Genomic DNA, 21470 nt, shown 5'->3' with positions numbered 1-21470 from the left:
GGGATGTTGTCCATTTGTGTCCCCTGGAGACTGTTACGCTTCAAACTTGTTTCAACATGAGGGGGAAGCTGGAGGAAGTACAAAAGGAGAGCGCTTTCCAGGATTCTGAACTCAGACTCAATAAAAAACAAATAGAGAAAGAGAAACATAAATACATCATGTAAATAAGAATGTGCTGGGACAAAACGTTTCCTGAAGCTTTGAGCACGAAGCAGAGAGGAAGGGGAGCAGAGACCGGCTCGTTTGGGAAACCACTCTGAAATAAGCCGTCTTCTGTCAGTCTTTGAGGTAACTCAGCTGACATGACGTAAAAAACTTGATGCGCTTCATTCTTTTGAATAAAATCTGACTTTTAGAAAACATAAAGATGTTTGTTCTTACACAAAGTTGAATATCTCAAAGTTGGAGCAGAAAATGAGGCTTCAGATTATTGTTCTCTTGCACACGGCTCAATCAGGCTCAAACCATACCAGGCTTTCTGTGTGCTGTGACGAGCCGATTCGTTCTGCTCCTCCTGCTCCTGTTTTTGGTTGTTGATTGGCCAAAAACGGCTAACAATGCAAGAGTTGCTAACTGACAGTTAGCAAAACCGACTCCTGTCGCTCTTCGTCCTGAAGCGAGTAAAAGTTGAGCAAAGCTCAAACCTTGTTTAGGAAAAAACTTCATCTGTTTTCTTCCTCCGTGCTATGTCCGCTAGCGTAGCTGCTCTGATTAGCTTCTTCCACTTGCTAACCAACACGCAAAGTCACTTGTGCACCGGGTGCGTTGTGATTGGATGAGGTCACCATGCTTTACTATCCACGCAGAAACGTCACAAAACAACCAAAGCATCAACATCCAGGCAGAAGAGGGGGTTTGAGGCAGATACAGAAACTGACACACATGTATAAAGGCCCAGAGGAGACGACTGAGCAGGATTATTCCTGTAAAAGTTGACGTTCAATTTTTAAGGAAATGTTGCAGACTCCTTTAAACCTTCAAAGAGTCAGAAAACAGTCCTAGAAAGTTGATCTTCTCTTCTCCCAGACCCAAAAAATGAGAGTGAATGCACTGAGATGTAGGGATGAGTACCTTTCACATTTGAACCAACACAGTACCGATGCTACCTACCTGGTAATTGGTATCGGCACACAACTGTACCAATTTTCTATACTTTTATGTGTTAATGTGGTAAAAATATAAATTTGTTTAATAATAAAATTTCATTGTATTATTAAATCTAGCATGTTTATTCTTTAGAATATAACCTTTTGTAATGTTGTGTTCATGTCCAGCATGGAAAATCCCCTACTCTTCCACTCCCTCACAGTCACAAGGATGCATTCAGGTACCTAAACATGGTACGGTTTGGTTTTATGTGAATCGGTACTTTTGACAGAATTTGGTCGGTACCTATAAAAGTACCTAAGTGGGTACCCATCCCTACTGTGATGGGTTTTTAAAATGTAGGTGTTGAGAGACTTTCTGAATTTTTAAGAGGGAATTACTTTCTAAACTGACATGCTAATATCTGTCGAGGCGTTTACTTAAAGTAAAGTGTTGCTCGATGACTGCTGGTGTGTTCTTGGATTGCACTGTGGCAGATTACACACAGCCCCCTCTCCTCTACATGGTCAGTTTGGATCATAAGCAGAACTTTAAAGTAGTGCTGTCAGGTGGTTCAAAATTAATCTAATTAATTAGAGGATTTGTAATCAATTAATCTAATTAATCATACTTAAATCACATATCTGCTTGAGGTCCCTAAATAAATAATTTTCATTCTTGGACATCACAAAACTGTAGCGCATGACTTATCAAAGGAAAACATGAAGAAGAGAACTTTGGAAATCCACATTTTTTCAACTGGCCAATATTAAAATGTCTGCATATGCTGCCATTGGCCTCTATAAACACTCGATTTCAACCATTTCCTGCATCTATAGAAGTAAATAATGTTTTTCAGCAGGGGGAGGCGGGGTCTGGTGAAGCCTGACAATCTAAATCCTGCTCATAAACTAGTGTGGGTGAGAGCGGTGCGCTCTTTGGACGAGAGCTCAGCATGGATATGAGGAGAAGATGTGAGATGACAGAGGCACAGAGAGACGCTGCGAGTCAGAAAAGTTAAGGCAGCTCATGCTCCAACTGAGGATGTGTCGTCGTAGTTCAGAAAGAAAGACGACGGAGATCATGGAGAGGATCAAAGGATGGAGCGCCAGAGACGACCATGACCAAAAGCGGTTTGTTTTGTCTGTTTTTTGGATCAAAAACAGAAAGAGAGATATGAAAGAAGAGAGTCCACTCTTCTTAAGTAACTTTGGTGTTTACATAGTCAGAGAAAAACAAGTCTTGGGTCTAGAAAGATCGTTGAAGATGCTCTGAAAATACTTAACTACTTTAAAGTTATCCAGTGCTGTGTCTAAAGATGATGGCGAAAAAGAAGAATCTGTTCACAGATTAGTGTAAATTTAACCTCCCTGACCTGGAGCTCATCAACACTGTGTTTTAATCATCTCCAAATTTCTCGTTATTAATTCCAGGAATTCCAAACGCAGCAGGGATGCAGTTAAAGAGGAGGTGATGTCTGTATTCACAATAAAAACGGCGTGGACTCAGTGTAAATGAACTTGGCACGGAGGAATGCAGAGGAGAGAAAGAGCAAGTGTCTGTTTGTGTTTCAGTCTCTTTCAGCACCTCGGCTCCTCTGGGTGGGCAGACGGGAGTTCAAGTGTCACAGTGGAGGACGATTCAACGAGACGTGAATCCCCCTGATCACTCAGGCACAGAGACGTCAAAACAAAAGGAAGGAGCAATCATTTTCTAATTAAGTGGTAATTGTAAGTTGTTATACACAATCCTGAAGCAGATTGATGATAAAAAGTCTAATTAAATAAATTTTATCCCTTCAGTGGGAGAAAAACGTTGAGGGAAACTGTGGTCACTCGTTTGACCGATGCGTGAACCAGGACTGTGACGGCTGCTCTCCTTTTAGCGCAGCAGCTCTACAAAAGCTATTTCAGGCTACGATAGCGTGTAAGCTCATGTGTTGGCTCCAAATTCAGCAAAAATGAACAAAACTTACTCGCATAGCAGGATCCCGTTCTCCAAACCTCCTCTGAAATCCTTGTCACCAAAGCATCTTCCCGTCACCGCCTGCAGAGGAGGAAAAGAAGAGTTGGTAAATACGAGAAAAAGAGCAAAAAGCAGATCATTGAAGAATCAAATCAGCTTTAAAATCTGGAGTCCGGGCACACAGAGTCCACATGGAAACCGAGAAACAAGCCCAACAACCTCGATCAACACTCCTTCCACGTCTTCCTTCGCAGTAAATCCTGGGTGCAGTGTGGAGCGCTGCACAAAGAGCTGCCGGCCGTATATCAAGCTCCTCTCTGGTTAACAGCGCTAAACACTAACAAGCTTGACATAAGCCGCAATCATCCCGAGCGAATGGCTCTGGCAGGCTAATGTGTTGTGACAGGGGCTTTATTGGGTAATAGTTGCAGCGACCCTCTGAGAAGCTGCGTCTTTGCATGAATCTGCATGACGACGGAGCATCTGTAGGCATGCACGCTGGGCTCTTAAGACTCTCCACTGCTTCTTGTTGCATAACATTCAGCTGCACAAACGCAGGAGCTGCAAACCTGAAGCTAAAGTTAACGACACAAACTGAATCTGAGCACAACCTCATCATTAAATATGAATTAAAAGTCAGAAACACAAACACTTCAAGTGTTCACTCACTGTTTTCACACCAGGTCAACTTAAAATCCACTTATCCTCACACACAGGCACCCAGTTTGGCCGTGAAGCCAAGGGGACCCCTTTGCTCTGCTGCTCGAGAAGCCAAAACAATTACAAGATTAAATTTCCTGGGGCTTTCTTTCACATGTATTTGCACAGCTGTGGAGGAAAGTGTCTGGCCGGGGTGTGTGTTTCTGTCAGCTTCTTGGCTCGTCTGGGAGGCTGGAGCGGTTACAAAAGAAGGAGAGCGTCTGAATGTCAGCGCAGGACGACAGAAGGCCTCATTCCTGCGAGGGCGGGGGCAGGGAGACGCTGGGTTTGATGCTGGAGGGTCAGACTGAGGAGTTCACCCCCTGGATGCTAACGCTTAGCTTCTCACTGTGGTGGTAGCAGGGAAGCTAACGAGAGGTGGTGAGAAAACTGAGGAACTAAAGTTCAAATTCAGGATGTTTTATTGGCAAAGACGAAGACCTTGAAGTTACCATGGTTACCGCCTCCTCCTCTTTGGATTACATGAAGTCAAAGTGGGAGGAGATTTCTAACGACCTGTGGGAGGTTGTTTTACGTCGAGTCCTCTCCTCTTTATTTTGTGTCAACACGGACCAATTCAATGCAAAATTGTTCATCGTACACATTTCACTAAAGCCAGGTTAGCAAAGATGTTTGGAAACGATGAGTTTATCTGCGAGAGGTGCCGTCCACCTCAGATCCAGACTGATCCAGTGGCGTTTGTGACGCTCTCAGCGAGACGACAGATATTGCTCCTCCCTCTAACTTTGCGTGTCTTAAAGATGTTTTATACTTTGTTAAAATGGAAAAGATAAGATGTGTAATAAAAGGTTCACTTAAAAGATTTAAAAAAACATGTAGCTCTGTTTTTTTTTTTTTTCAAATACATACAAAGGTTTCCATTTATGAGTCATAACATGTGCAGTCACACCAGGGGTTTGGTATCTTTATTTATTTTCTCTTTTGCTAAATGCTAAGATAATGTGTGTTAACAGTGGGTAAAAATAGTGATGACTCGATGAATCAAAATATTTCCTTGCCCGATTCAATATTGATTCAGCAAATCCTCTGAATCGATTCATCTCCTGGCAAGTGAGAGGGACTGTGCATGTTATTTGCGTTGTGTGGACGAGGGCCACCAGAGACCAAAAAAAAAAATGTCAGCCAGATCAGCAGCAGCATAAAGCCTGATCCTTCAGCTTTAAAGTCTGATGTTCGGGTTTTTTTATTGCTCCAAAACGTGAGGTGACATTGAAATCAATATCCAACCCAACCCATAGTGAATCAAATCGCGACCTAAACAATCAAAATCGAATCAATTTGTGAGGTTCTTGGCAACACCCAGCCCTAATGTGTGTACAGTCTTTTCTTATTTGTATCTTTATATATATTTATGTTTATGTAGATCACTCACTAACAAACGTGATTCTTTCTTCTTCTTTTGTCCTTCTACAGCCACTGTACAATGAGACAATGAGCGATTACTACCTCAGATATCAACTTGTGTAAGTTCTTTCTCTAACTTGTTGTACAGACAAGCTTTGTTCGTATCTTCTTCTGTTTTTTTTTTCTTTTTTTGTTAAAATTCTCAAACTACTCTTATTTGACTGAATAACCTTCTGATAATTTATTAGTATGTCTTAAAATTCAATAAAAAAAGCATGGTTTCCTGGTAGCGTGGTTTTGCGAATACAATTCTGAAATAGGGATGGGTACCGAATTGGGTACTTTTATAGGTACTGGGTACCCAATTCTGTCAGAAGTACCTGATACCATTTCATGTACAACCAAAAGGTGCCATGTTTAGGTACCTGAACGCATCTTTGTGACTGTGAGGGAGTGAAAGAGTAGGAGATTTTCCATGCTGTTCATGAACACAGCATTACAAGGTTATATATATTGAAGAAGAGTCAAATTGAAAAATCTTCATGTTTTATTATTAAACAAATTGATATTTCTCACCACATAAACACAAAAAAGTAGCACAAATTGGTACCGGTTGAGTACCGGTACCGTTCGCCAGGTACCAGGCATCAGCCATCCCTATTCTTAAAGCATGATTTTGACATTTTTGTATGTATGACTGTTAGAAATGCATTTTTTTTAATCAAACAGTCCAATGAGAAATAACTGAATAATTCAAAGATCTGATTTAAAGTCTGGAGTAACCACTGATTATTTTCAGACTGTGACATGACTCTTTAAGTGGCCGGCAGAATCAGGGATGGGAACTGAATTCTGTCCGTAGTACCGATTACTGGACATAAACACAGCATTGCAGGGTTAAAAACTGAGGAATAAAAATGTTAAATCGAAAAACTTTGAGACTTTATTATGAAAAAAGTGTATTGTATTGAAAACTGGTACCAGTATTGACTGCCAGGTACCAAATCGTTTAAAATGTGAAAGGTACCCGTCCCTTGGCTGAACAGACGGTTCAGTAATTCCTTCTCATCGACCTAAAGAGAGCAAACCAAAAACAACTGATGACCACGTTTCCAAAAATGTCGTGTGTCCTTTCAGGCATCTGTAACCTGATTGTGAAACGAGCTTGTTAACACAGACGGCCTCATGTTGCTGGACTGGATGTCCTGGTTTAACAGAGGAAGCCTTTCTTCTCCTCCATTGTGCTGCAGACCGGGGTGACTTGGCCAGACGAAGCTCTTTGGCTCGGCTCACCGAGGTTCAACTTAATCAATGAGATTAATTAACTCTGCGGATCTATTAGTAAGACAAGTGAAACAAAATGTTCAGTCTGTTCTGACGATCAATCACAGATATAACTACTGGGGAAAGATTTGTCTATTAATGACGCTTCAGCAGTGAGCTTTGTGGTTTTAAACACGAGGTCATGTGACCTGATGTAGCCTCCGATTACTGGGTAACATCGGAGAGTCACACCTTCATCACTTTCAATATCCTCATCCTCATGACTTTATCTGGGACAGAACAGATATCCTGAAATTTATGAATCTTCTTCCCATCGTATGAATCTAAAAAATAATTGAGTTTTTCTCTGGGGGCCTGAAACTCCAGGTAGAGATCAGTGTCTGAAAGGTTGGGTCAATTAATATTCCTCCTCAGGGATTCACGCACATTAATATCAATTTTACATTCCTCCGCTGGCTCAGTTAAAGGTCTGATCCGCAGCGAACTGCAGGGACTCAGGTTTTCTCATTATCTCCTGCTTCGCTGGCAGAGAGCACAAAGCTGCTCAGGACCTTGATTCATGAACATCTGCTGCTCCCACAGGAGTCGTCCTGAGCCGAGGAGCTCTGCCACGGACCGGAGGGAGCTCTAAGTCTAACACAACGCACATCAACACAGGACAGGGGCCGGTTTCTGACTGGACTGGGTTTGAGGAGAGGTTACACAAACATGTACTGGTCAAACTGGACTGTGGCTGAGTTCATGGTGGGCTCTGGGTCTGTGCAGAAAGCACTCCTGACTAATAAACCACCCCCTGAGTTACAGCTACAGTAACATGGCTGTTAAGTTTAAGCACCGTTTTCCTCCAACATGGAAGTGTTGCTTAATGTAGGTGAAAGGCACAAGATTGTAAAACTCAACTGAAGTGGCTGTTAAACGCCAAATCTGGATCCCATCTGCATGTGATTTAGTCGAGGAAGTCATGAAAAATATATAAAGACCACCCAGACTCCTGTATTACTCCAAATAAATTTAAAAAACACAATATTGTTCAAAATAATCATTAAAATATGACACAGCTGTTTTAAAACTATTCAAATAATTAATTCAGCTAAAATAATTCACTTTGTGAGTGTCTGAAATCTGCATCAACTGTGTTACCAGATGAAAAAAACCCTATAAATCAGCAAATTCCAAAATTTGAAAATTTCAAATCTTTATAAAATTAGAAAAAAATTGCAATTTTTTAAAATAAATAAATAAATTAAAAACATTTTAAAAATTTAAGGAAGTTGATAAAATTTGGAAAAAATTCTAAAAAATTAGCTTAATTTCAAAAACTTGCAAAATTTCAAAATAATAAAAATAATAATTAAATTTCTGAAATTCGAAATAAACGAAAATGGAAAAACTTAAATTTTTAAAGGAATACTTAAATTTGATATTGAATTTGATGGAAAATAAACCCTATAAATCAGCTATGGTTTGCTCCAAAGTCACATGATCCAATTCAGCCGAGGTCCCATCGTTTTTGGTGTGAACCTTGAAGAAAGTGTCTCATGTTTCAGCTCCTCCTCTTCAATATTTCATCAGAATGATTGTCTAATAATGTTAAATTCTGGTGAAAAAATTATACAATCAATAAGTTTTCTGAATTATTTTAAATGAATCTAAATGTAAATCATTTTAAAAATTCCAAAATTTGAAAATTTCAAATCTTTATAAAATTAGAAAAAATTGCAACATTTAAAAAAAAAATAAAAAATAAAAAACATTCCAAAAATTTAAGGAAGTTGATCAAATTTGGAAGAATTTTAAGAAATTGGCAAAATTTCAAAATAATAATAGTGATAATAATAATTATGATAAAAAAAAATAATAATAATATTTTTAAAATTTAAAATAAATAAAAATGGAAACATTTAAAATTTTTGAAAGAACACTTGAATTTGATATTGAATTTGTTGGAAAAAATAACCCTATGAATCCCTATTAATCATCAATGGTTTGTTCCAAAGTCACATGACCCAAATCAGCTGAGGTCCCATCCTGAATCCAAACCATCTCCAAATAATCGAGCCACCATTCATCTTTTCGCTAACTTTGCTTCAGGGGCTGAATCCGTCTCTCTGTGTGATCATGGAGTGAGGGGAGGAGCAAGAGGAGGGGTGTTAGTTGAAAGACAGGAGCAAACTCGCGGACAATGTGAATAAATATACAGCTAAATAATACACAAAATAAACTTAATCGATACAAACCGTAGAGCTGTATTGATTCCTGTTAGATCGTGTGGAAGAAATATATGGATCTAAGCCCTAATATTGATTCATGGTGAAATATAGTCAAAACTTTTGTCCTTAACACAGTTGAAAAAATTATTCACAATTTTTTATATGTTCATATTCAAGAATTAATTACAGCTTAACCTTGCTAATTAATGAATTTAGTAAATTCAAGTTATATACTTTGCAAAAAGAGAATAAGAAGAAAAAAAAGCTCATATTTTTTTTCACTCCTTTCTAAACCTGAAATGCTCCCCTGGTTATGCAATCACTCCACTGTCTTAGCCGCGGCTCTACAGAGTCAGGAACCAAAATCTAATCGGACCTAAGTGACATTTACAAATAGGCTTACATGCTGTTTAATGTGCTGGAGCTGAGTCGGTAATCAGCTGTTGATGCTGCTCAGACTCACAGAGCGCTGGTTAAAAAGATGCAGGTCAATGTGTTTGGGAGCTACACTACTGCACGCTGCTGAACGCAGGAGTTTATAACCTTGAAAAACATCACTGTGTTTTATCAAAAACAGCAAATATCTAGTTTTAGGATTTTTCTTCATGTAAGAGAAATCAGGACAAAGGATCTGCAGGATAAACAACAGGCTCTAACAAAACAGGGAAGTATGATTTAGTCCTCGCTGGACTCTAAAGAAACAAACAAACGCTGCAGATTCTGGAAACTGCTGGATCTCTGCTGTGTATTCAAAGCGGCGCTGACCAGGGTCATGTGAGGCGTCTCAATTAAGAGCAGGAATGTGTCGCCTGCGTTTGATTGTATGCGAAACAATGGAGGCAACATTCCTCTGAAAAAAGCAACGGTGTTTAGCTTTCTCTTACACCCCGGTTGTTTCCTTCCCTCTATGTGCAAACCCAAAGTCACGCTCCTGGTTTCAAGTTCAAAGCACTCGTCGCTGTCACTTCAGCAAACAGAGAGACGGGATGACTCTGTTGGTTTAAAGATGCATGAATGAACTTTGCAGAAGCAAATTCAGCTTTCACCAAAACCTGTTTGCTGGTGGGGGTGTGTACATCTAGTGTTGCTTTGATGAAGACGGGGAAACACTGCTTCCATGTTGCCGGAAATAGTAAAGAAGCGTAATGCATTCACTTGAAGAAAGAAAAATCAACTCAAGTTTTTCAGAGTAATTTATTCTTCTCTTTGTTTTTTGTGGTAATTAATTTTGTTTTTCTGATTAATATTTTTTTATTGGTTTGTTTTTTGTTATAATTATTTCTGTTTTTATGAGTAATTTTTTTGTGGTAATTAATTTTGTTTTTCTGATTAATATTTTTTATTGGTTTGTTTTTTTGTTATAATTATTTCTGTTTTTATGAGTAATTTTTTTGTGGTAATTAATTTTGTTTTTCTGATTATTATTTTTTTTAATGGTTTGTTCTTTGTTATAATTATTTCTGTTTTTATGAGTAATTTTTTTGTGGTAATTAATTTTGTTTTTCTGATTAATATTTTTCTTTATTGGTTTGTTTTTTTGTTATAATCATTTCTGTTTTTAGGAGTAATTTTTTTTGTTTTCAGATGACTTTTTTTTCAGTTTTTAGGAGTAATTTTTTTCCTGAAGTATCGAGCTTCTTCCAAATCCCGTGAGAACCTCCAACCTGCAGACGACTCCCGTGGATTTGTGGTGGCTCCTGTGTCCCGCACGGATCAGAGATCCTGTTTGGCACATATATGCCTTATCCTCAACTTTCAAAAAAAATTACTCCTAAAAGCAGGAGGAAAAAATTACAACAAAAAACAGCAGGTTGAGGTTCTCGCAGGATTTCTTAGTATCTCGATACTTCAGGAAAAAATTACTCCAAAAAATAGGAAAAAAGTAATCTGAAAACAGGAAAAAACTTACTCATAAAACAAAAATAATGATAACAAAAAACAAACCAATAAAAAAATATTAGTCAGAAAAACAAAATTAATAACCACAAAAAAATTCTCTTAAAAAAAAAAGATAATAACGAAAAACAAATCAATAAAATAATTATAACAAAAAACAAACCAATATAATAATTATGACAAAAAACAAACCAATAAAAAATATTAATCAGAAAAACAAAATAAATTACCACAAAATATTTCTCATAAAAACAGAAATAATTTTAACAAAATACAAATCAATAAAAAAATATTAACCAGAAAAACAAAATTAATTACCACAAAAAAACAAACTGAAGAATAAATTACTCTGAAAAACCTGAGTTGTTTTTTTTTCTCCAAGTGAATGCAATACGCTTCCGTATAATAGATCAGGGTTGTTATGAGAAAAAACTCCCCTACAGTCACATCGTGTCGGGCATGTCTGAATAGGATTTCTTTCCAGAAACACAAAGAGATGAAAAATGAGTTCAACATCAAATGAAGAGCTTTCTGTCAAACAGTGGTAAATTTAAAACCAGGGACTTCCACTTCCAGCTCAGTGCAGTCCCTCCAGCCCGAGGGCCGTCAAGTGGAAACAGATCGGCTCTCAGGGGCCCCGCACCGGACAGCTACCTGTCCTAAATTAATGACCAATAACTCAGGGCCTGAGACAGGCTGGTTTCCGTGACTCGGGAAAGTAAAAGACAACTTCCTTCAAGGCCCTGAGGCAAAGTGCGCTCCGCGTTGACAGCTGTTAGCTCAAGATCTGATGAAACATAAACAGAGACATGTGCTCCTAACCCACACGGCTGCTCTGCTCCACAGTCACACCCCTGCTTTGTAGTCGGAGGCTTTCAGCGTTGCAGGATGTTGTCTTAAGTGTGTTGCATAATCCTGAGTGAAGCCGACACTGCGTCCAGGTCCAGGAACACTTTTAAACACGTCTTCTGCCCATTAGCCTTTTATCTAGTTAATGCAATTTGGCAAGAGTTTAATCTGTAAATACTCCGTGGGCTGGTTTACAGCACAAAAACAACGAGGTAAACACACTCAGGCTTCACCTTCTGGAAAGAAAACGACGGATGTATGATTTGTGTTTCAGCAAAAGACTGAAAACATTCACATTACTGGTTCATGGTTGCTGAATCCATACTCTCCGGTTCATGGAAAAGCAAAAACTGTGCTCATGCTTTCAGGAGAAACAGGATTTAATAGAAAAAAAAAACCCATAAAGACAAACAAATGTGGAGAAATTGGTACCATCTGACTCCTCTTTTAAGGAAGAGACCATCTGGCTGGGGGTCCCCTCGACTCAGAGCGCTCTTACAAGTTCAGCCAAAGGCCAGGAGCGGTGTCCGCCTGCAGTCAATCATCTGGACCTTTTCACAAGCTGCCACCGCCGCAGGGATCCTCCATTGTGACCACAGACAGTCTGCTCTGTGCTGGCATGCTGCTGGACCCACTGAGTACGCTGTGTACAGTGGTGATACAGTTTTACAAAAGAAGACGGAGAAGAGACAAGTCCTGACATGATTTTCCTCAGAAACAGGAGGGCAACAGATCATTTGACGACTGTTTGTACCACGGTGGTCGACAGTTTCTGGTTTGAGATTCTAAGTTTGCGAGGATTTATAGCTTAAAGGTAGAGTTTGCAGGAGTTTTCGTTACTTATTTGTAAACACAGCATCCAAAATAGGCTCCTCCTTCTTGGCTCAGTGCCAGCAGCAGCACACACCCACAGCCTCTGACCATGACTACATGAACACACTCTCTAGCCCAGTACCACCTGTAGCATCACGTTTCTACGTGGGAGAGACTCGAGAGCCGTGCACCTGACTTAGCATGTTAGCACAAGCTAATCACGGGTATTTGCATAGACATATATACAAAGATGCCTCATTACGTACTGAACTGCGTAGTGCGTCGCCGCCATATTGGATGGGTCTCCTCACTGCATTCCAGCAGCAGAGACAAACAGATTGACCACAAAGTGATTAATTATGCCTGTGTTTTGTGGCGCCTACGGTTGCAATAACCGGCGCAATTTTGAAAGCAGATCATGTGGGATTACCTTTCACAAGTAAGACTTCACAATAATTTAGTTTTATTGACCATTTATCATTTTATGTCATTATAACTAACAGTATTGGACGATCGACAACATGCTAACAGTAGGAGCTGGTACTCTGTCACTTTATCTCAATCGTTTTTCTTCTTCTTCACATTTTGAAGATTTCCAAGTGACACTGGCTTGAGGAGGCCTCCTTTACAGCGTCTCTCCATACAACCACAGCCTCACCATGACAACCACTCCCTGCCCCTACCATCATATCACCTGCTGCTAATGATGATGTTGTTCCTCCTCTGCTTGTTAATACTCCACCCTTTGTGTATTTTTATGACTCTGTAATACTTTCTTTTTTGTTTTATTTACTATGAAATATTTACATTTACAGTTACTTTAATTATACTACAGCTGCTAGTGTTAAATGACGTTTCTCCCTTTTATAACAAATTATTCATATTACTGTTGTTCTACTTATTATCTATTTTTTTTCATCTTTGTTCTTATAAGCATCCATACTACAGTTACATTTAATTTCATTGTTATTGTGGCTGATGTTGCCATCGTTTTTTTTTATTTTACTACAATTAAGTAGTAATTAAAAGAAATACTTATTATATTATTATTATATAATTGTTATTAATATTATTTTTATATTAGAAAACATGTGTGAAGTTGGCATTGTGAATATATAAATATGTGCGTGTGTGTGTGTGTATATATATGTATATATATATATATATATATATATATATATATATATATGGATGAGTAAATATGAGTATATATGTATGACCACAAAAATGTTGTTGCTCATACGTTTTGTCTGTCCGTCTCACTGTCCTTTCTCATTTGACGACAAAGAATAGCACAGTAAAAAGTATTTTAATTTGAAAGAATGTATTGAAATGTGTGACCGCGTTCTGTATTGTTAGTACATCTCTGTTGTTTGTAACAAACGTATCTGTGTGAAAATCAGGTAAAAATTCGCTGAGTCATGCTCATAATAGTTGTGCATTCTAAACCTTTCTAAGTACAATAAACGCACTGGGGCGGCGTGTGAGACCCATCCAAGATGGCGGCCGGCAGCTATGTCAGCTCCAATAGGCAGCGCCAGTCAATGAGGCATCTACGTATATAAGGTCTATGGGTATTTGACACATATCTAGTTAGCAGAAAGCTAACTCATGTTACTCTTCGCCCCGAAGGGAAGTGAAAATGGAGCCAAGCTTCACTCTTGTTTAGGAAAAAGCTTTATCTGTTTGTTTTTCTTCCTGCGTGCTGCGTTCACTAGCGTAGCTGCTCTGATTAGCTTCTTTCACTCGCTAATCAACACGCTAAGCCACTTGTGCTATGGGCGAGCTGTGATTGGCTGAGGTAACCACGCTTACTCTCCACCCAGAAACGTCCCAAAACAACCAAAACATCAACATCCAGGCAGAGGAGGGGGTTGAGGCAGACACAGACACTGACAGACATGTAGAGAGGCCCAGAGGAGACGACTGAGCAGGATTATTCCTGTAAAAGTTGACTTTTTTTATCTTAATGGAAAATCCTGCAGACTCTACCTTTAAGGTTGTGCTTTGTGTCCTTCAATAAAACCTAAATCCTTCAACTATTTTTTTAACAGAGCAAGACTCACCACAAGGGTACTTTGACTGGAAAGCAAAACCAGTTGGATGAAAAGATACAGAAAAGATAATGACTGTGAGAAAATATCAAAGATCTCTCGATACGGCGTGCTACAAACTCTCTTGTGGAAAGAATGACTCGATGTGTCTGAGGCCAGTTTGGTGGAAAACAGAAACGCTCGTGTTTCTTTCTCCTTGTTGCCTAATTTTAGCATCAGGAGGTCCTTTCCTTGAAACACAAGAGCTTTCAAAAGATTTAGGCTAATTTTGGACCATGCCGCTAAACCCTGCATGGCGCATCACTCCACTAAACCTCAGCAATCAGAGACAGACCAACACGATCAGTATGTCGGACTGATGTGAGTAAGAGTCAAAGCAAGGGGACAGAAAATAAACCAAAGCCAAACACGAGCTCACTTTGGTTTTTGATAATTAACTCTCACACACTCTAATAAAACATGACCAATCACTGACTGACGTGATCATCACAAACATGTGGTGTCAGCATCTGTGCAGACACCTCAGTTTAAACACAAACTGCTGGAGAGAAGCTGAATGAATCCAGCCCGACCGGAGCCAGAGCGGAGCCGCTGCACAGGCCACTGACAGTGAACAACCGAGCATTATTATACAGGGATCATCACAGGTAATGACAGTTAATGGGGCATAATTGATCTGGTATTTCACAGAGGAATCAGCACTGGACCGAGACGGTCTAATCCCAGAGTCAGACCAGAGCTTCTGAGGAGAGTGGTTCGATGACAGCGGACGACTCAGACTCAATCTGCCGCGAAGGGATGTTTCACAATCCAAAACTTTTTACGGCTAACATCTCCACAGACCACCTGAGGAGAGGAGGAACGATCCCACTGAGGATCAGGATTAAAATGTATCAGCTACACATGATGAAAATAAAAATAATGCAAACAACATGTGAAACTTTACGACAGGGACAGAATGTCATGAAAGACTTTAGATCTTCACAAGTTCACATGTGCCGACCACACGCTGCAGCTGCTAAGTCTGTTGATTTGCAGTCAGAGAGTGAAAACTGAACAGGGCAGAGTGGGAAAACCTCTGCAACAAACCAGGAGTGCACTCACATTTCTTTAAGAGACATCTGCAGAAAAGGAGCAGATAAGCGATACTGTTAGTCCCTGAGATACTTCCTGTATCCTTTCACTTTTTACCCACTTTTCAACTGTTTTCTTGTTTTTTTCCTTGTCGTTTATCATGTTTGCTTCTGATATGTCCAACTATTCAATATTTGTTTACTTTTCATTTTTCTATTTCTAATTTTCTTTGTAAGATTGTGAGTGACCATTGTGTGGTGAGGGCAAGGGTGGGCAGGGAGGGATGTGTGTGTATGTGTTTGACGGTTATGGGCATTTGTCGGGTGGGTGGGATATGTGGTGTGGGGTTTCGCTCGTGGCACTTTATCAATTCTTAAGACGTATTTGCTTGTTTATTTTTACTCCTGTATTACCTCTTATGAAATTTTTCATCTACTGATCTTTTGTGTTATACTTTGTTGGTCAAGGAAAATCAATAAAAAGATAAAGGAAAAAAAAATGACACCAAGTCCTCCTTGCCAGTAGTTGGCGCTACATTGCTGCGGTTTAACACCACGGCAAATATGTGTAAGGTCCTGTTCAGACAACATGAACAAACCAGGGAGAGTTAACAGTTAAACTGTTTTATTTTTCTCTTCAGTTTATTTAAAAAATAACTAAAGCTAAAATTGTATGTATCAAAGTACAAGTGGTATGAGTACTCAGTATTTGGTATTGTTAAGTATTCAAGAAGGAGTACTCATTCAGCTATTACTCTGAAAAAAGTGGTATTGAACATCCCTAGTTTAATTCAACATATTTCCTTTCTTTGTTTTTTTCTTTTGTTTTTTAATTGAGATTTTCAAGATGCATAATAGTAACAATAATTGCATTTATGAATATGCATGTAGGAAACATTATATATTATACATAGAAGGTAAAAATAAAAAAATAAAAAATAAAAAAAGAGAATAAAACACACAAAAAATACAAAAAATATCAAAAAATATTTTAAAATATATATAAAATAAAACTATAAAATTAATTATACCCACCAAAAATTACAGGTCAACCCAGTTTAGAAAAAAAAAGAAAACTGTACTTCGAATCCTGCCTTCTGTACAGGTAGGGGCCAGATGAACTGAATAATTATGCAGATGTAGACAAATATAACAAAGTCTAGTAAACAAGTATCTTCGAAAAAAATTTCAGTCTGACACCAAAGGGAATTGTAAACATCTAACACAGGAGTCTGCAACCTTTACTTTCATAGGAGCCGTTTTGCCTCAACTCACCTGGATTTAAGCCGTTCAAGAGAAACAAAATCTACTTTATTTTCACAACAAAAACAAAAAAGAGTGTAAAATCCTAAACATAGTAAAAATCTTGATAATAATTATCTAAACAAAAAGTTTTTTTTGTAAAAGTTTAAAACTAATAATAAATAAGATTAGACATTTGGTGTCTTAGTTTTTTTATTCTTAATTACTTTGCAAGTATTTAAAAAAAAATGAAAAATTAGTAATTTCATAAATTTGCAAAATTTATAAACTGTCAATAAGTTGGAAAATATTTTAAAAAGTTTTAAAGGCCAGGGAAAAAAAATCAAAAATCTGCATTTTTTAAAAAAATTGGAACTTAAATAATTTGCAAAAAAAAAAGAAAAAAAAAAATGAAATTTGCAAAAATTAAAAGATGGATTTTTTTTCCCCAAATTTCTAAAAAGTAAAATTTTTATTTAGTGCCAATGTCTTTAATCATGAATACCCTCTGTAAGAAAAATAACAATTCTTTATTTTAATCACATTCTTTTAAAGCTACAAGGAGACACTGCAAAGAGTCAAAGGGCCACATGAGGCTCCAAAGCCACAGGTTGAAGACCCTTGGACTTACATAACAAAAGAAGGAGAGGACATTCGAGTACGTCTGGTTTTTCGCCAACTTTACACATCTTAGTACAGAATGAATCCAGTTTTCATACAGAGGAGGAGCTGGGGACTTCCACCTGAGTATAACAAACCGTCCTGCCAACAACGTGACAAAAGCTAAGAGTCTTTCTTTGATTTGGCCAAATGTGCAGCTGGGGAGGGGACACCACACAAAGTGATAAAAATATTTTCCCAAAAGGTGGTTAGGGATGGGCAGGACCCAAACATGTGAGAACAGTTTGCAGGTGACTGATCACATCTGAAGCAGTTAGGGCTCAAACCTGACAGAGATAATCCATCATTGGTCCATTTTAACAGATTTTCAAAGAGAGAGCAGAGAAAACCGTCACAGTTCGGCTTCCATCAAACAAAACGAACCCTTTTCATGTTTTACAAACACAAACAAACTCTGTTGTGCTCTCAAAGCTCTAACGTTCCCAGGCACAGCGGTTTCTGTGAGAGTCATCTGGCGTGGGAAACCTTACGCAACCGCTGATTGTTCCTGTATTTCTCAGACTCAGACTCAGGGAGTTACACTAAGACGGCTTAAATCCACAACTGGCAGAGAAATAAAAAAATTAGAAAAATTCTCTAATAAGTTTGGATTCTGTGTGAAATATGGAGAAAAGCAGACTTTTAAAGCTTTTAAACCACATTTTTAATTGAGAACAGTGCACAGAGATGTATCAAATGTTGAAATGAAAAATTACAGTTTTATAAAAACCTTTTTTTATTTGATGCCAGAAACACATATAAAACAGTTGGCACAGTGTTACCCTCATGTTGCATCACTTCTTCTTTTAGCAGCTTTCTGTAAACACTGGGGGACCAAGGAGACCAGATTCTGGAGTTTTGAAAATGAAACGCCGTCTTCGTGCCTCACACGGAGTTCCAGCTGCTCAACAGTCTGCGTTTTGTATTTTTACTTTCAAGATGTGCCAGCCAAATGTTTTCAATTGGTGACAAGTCAGGACTCAGCCGGTCTGACTCCCAGAAAAGAGAAAAGGCCAGAGGAGCTCTGTCTGCTGATGTGGTTTTAGCCCATGCAGTGACTTCCACTGCAGAGTAGGGATGAGTATTGATAAGATTTTATTGATCTGATTCTTTATCGATTGCTCTATCAATTCCTTCTGTGAATTTTCTCTGTAGCTTTTACAGGTTTTACAGGTCAATAACATTTAATTGAGTTTGTGAGTGAAAAAATATAAAAAATTGTCCCTGGATCTGGATATCTCTGGACGTAAATATACAGAAATAAGTAAAAACCACACGTCAGGTGACATTAATGTACTGTTTTGTTATATGTCATTGACTGGTGTAGGCCATCTAGTGTCTTGAAGTGGTAACAGCAGTCGTTTAAGTTGTTCGGAACCTTGCCATAGTTATGAAGCCATGACTTTTCCTTCATTTACCTGTTAGTATTTTGACATGTAGAGTTTTCATTATTTTTTTTTTACAAAGACTAACTGTGACATGTTTCTGTGATGAAAGTTGAAATTTTATTCTGAAGCCGCAGGTACAATACATTTTTCCATATACATTAGCATCAAGCTAGTGCTATTTTGTTTGTACTGTTTTTGGTAAATAAGGAGATTTATACCATGTTGAATGCATTAAATAGGAATCTCCTGTCAGAGCGAAATGTTTATTTCTTTGTGAGTTTAGTTCTTCAGTAAAACTCAAAGCCGTATACATTGAATCAGTTTTCTTGGGAAACGTTAGCTAACTGCTAAGCTAAGTCAGCTGCCCCTACTATAGCGTAAGGTCTGTTTTTTATTGCTGTGCCACATGAGGACCAAAGATTGATGCTCTCCAGCATCAGTTTCAGCGTTGTTCCTTTAAAACAGATATCTCTGAATTCTCAGATTCTTTAAAGATTTTTTTATTCAGTGTCAACAATTCCCCCTTCAGACATTTGATGATATCATGTACTGTAGATCAGCGGCAGCTGCTGGTCAGTCAAGAAGGGGAAGCTCATTTTTTTCTGGCTTACATCATAAATTTGTTTATTAATTTAAACGTAAATTCTGCCCTCGGTTCCTTCTCAAGAAATGATCTGTGACCCTGTCGTACCAACCAGGTGTTTTTCCCAGGGATTTTACCAGTGTTCTCTCAACGCTCGTCGTTTTTAAGAAAGGTAAACTCACTGGGAATCGATTAAGCCTCTGGATCAGTCCAGAACAACTGACTGTAAAACTCAGAAGATGCTCTGGTGGAGGGTTATACTTCAAGATCTCTGACTGGCTCATTTCACTGTCAATCAAAAAGGGATTCAGCCTCAGACAGATCATCCAATCATCATGCAGAAGCCCAGCGTCCAGGCCAGCCCACTGCCTCATAGACCCCCAGAGACGCTGAGCGTCCGATGGGCGGGACAAAGCCCAGCGTTTATCCAATGACCGTCCAGTTTCCACAGTGGAACAACCCACTCTACGCTTCCCCGCTGAAGTCAGAAGACGCTCAGCGTCCGACTGTGTTAAAGCGCTGAGACGCTGCGGGGATGAATGAGAAGGAGGTGGAGCCAGTTACCTGTGATAGGAGCTGATTCTGAACTAAAGATGAAGGAATTCTAGCTCAGATTTTATCAATGAAATGTTCACTCAGCAGAACATATCAACACTTTTTAGGGACATTTTAGGGGAAGCTGAGCTTCACTTGCAGTCTTAGAGCAATCGCCACTGCTGTAGATAATAAAATCCCCAAATGTTTTGCAGTTTTATGAAAAGGTTCATCACTGAGAAACTGTTGAGCTACTCATTCACTTTAGCCTCTTAAAGAAAAGTGAACTTCCCCCCATCCTTACTTTTCTTCCAGTTTCAATACTTAATACGCTTTCTTTTGCACTGTTTTTTCCTATAAATAAGTTTAGAAACCACTAAAAGTTATTTAAACCCTCATTTTAAGTGTTTTCTAATCTTGAATTATGCTTTTTTATGAGATAATGCACACTTATTTATAGATCTCATTAGTAAAGTTGAATTACAGCTCCCTCAGGACGACTCATCCCTCAGCAGAGCCAGCCAGCAGGAACACACCTCCTTAAAGCAGAGCTGTTTTCACTGTCACACCTCCATCCCTGGAGACTGGCCAGTGTCTGACGAGCCGACCTGATGAGCTGTGAATGAGCGTCTGTCTGCTGCTGCTGCTGTTCACACTGTAAATCTGGAGACCACCTGGAAGCCCCGTCCATATGTGGCTGAATTTCTTGGCGGTAATGTCATCAACAGAGAGGAAACGTAAGAATAGATGAACGGTAAATGAGGATTCTGACAGATTGACTCCGAAACTCAAAGGAAAACTCTTCACAGGCTCAGCAGCAAAGCTAACTGTGTCTTTGTTAATTTAAATCTTAATCCCTGATATAATATATGCTCTGTTCTGCTATCTTAACACTGATCGAGACAACACAAAGGTCTATTTCCAGTTTAATACCAACCATTTCATCCCTGCAGACAAACATACCTGAAAACCAAACATCATCTGCTCACCATTAGGAGAAAATGTGCAGACCATGCACAGAGTAACGTACACACGCAGAGCCCGTCATGTTTAACCAAACCCTCTGTGACTGTAATTCCTGAAGACATGTGGGGAACCAGGAGTGAAGAAAGTTTCAGAGCTGGCTCAACTTTTGCATCTCACTTCAGCACAGCAGTTAATCAAACAGCGTCTGGAGGAGACAGGAGCCCAGAGAGTCGAGGATATCAAGAAGTCTTTAAAGAGACAAGTTCAACAGGTCAAAGTACAAATCTGAAAAACAAACAAGGAACAAAGGAGTGATTACAGCAGAGGAAAGGAATGAAGGGAACGTACAAACAAGCTTCTAATTTACCAACGACACGTCAGCGTTTGAAGGTCCTGTTGGTGTTTTACTGGAGATGCAGATATTAGACGCCTCACATGAGGTTTACATGGAGCCTCCAGGGTTATAACAGTTAACTAAAATGAAACTAAAAACTAAAATCTAAAACACATTGCAGTTAACTCAAACTAATAAAAACTAGAAAAGAAAACAAAAATGATAAGTAAACTAAAACTGTATCTTGTGTTCACAAAACTAACTGAAACTAATCAAAATTAAAGACAAAATGTCCTTATAACAGCCTTTAGGATTTGAATTAATCCGACACATTTTCCCAACCAATTTTACAACAGTTTTCGGCAGTTGTCAGCGCCGTACGGCACCATCATAGCGACATACTGGGACGAGCATGTTTCCTGCACTGACTGGCTGTGTGCTGTGCTGGGATCAATCGAAGTGGAGCAAT

General features: G+C 38.8%; 1 protein-coding gene across 3 annotated transcripts in view; it reads right to left on the bottom strand.

Annotated features, from left to right (window-relative positions):
* Positions 1 to 21470, bottom strand: part of LOC141793075 (LIM and calponin homology domains-containing protein 1-like) — a 128771-nt gene that overhangs the window by 69427 nt on the left and 37874 nt on the right. For all 3 annotated transcript variants that reach the window (XM_074673420.1, XM_074673421.1, XM_074673422.1), the window contains exon 3: positions 3062 to 3132. In XM_074673420.1, coding sequence (XP_074529521.1) covers positions 3062 to 3132 — 71 coding nt within the window. The remainder of the gene's footprint in view (positions 1 to 3061; positions 3133 to 21470) is intronic.

Source organism: Halichoeres trimaculatus, unplaced genomic scaffold (genome assembly GCF_033239565.1).
Source record: "Halichoeres trimaculatus isolate MK-OKI-2021-1 unplaced genomic scaffold, fHalTri1.1 fHalTri1_scaffold_7, whole genome shotgun sequence".
Lineage (NCBI taxonomy): Eukaryota > Metazoa > Chordata > Actinopteri > Labriformes > Labridae > Halichoeres > Halichoeres trimaculatus.
The sequence above is the reverse complement of the archived record's forward strand: the minus strand, read 5'-3'. Positions and strand labels throughout refer to the sequence as shown.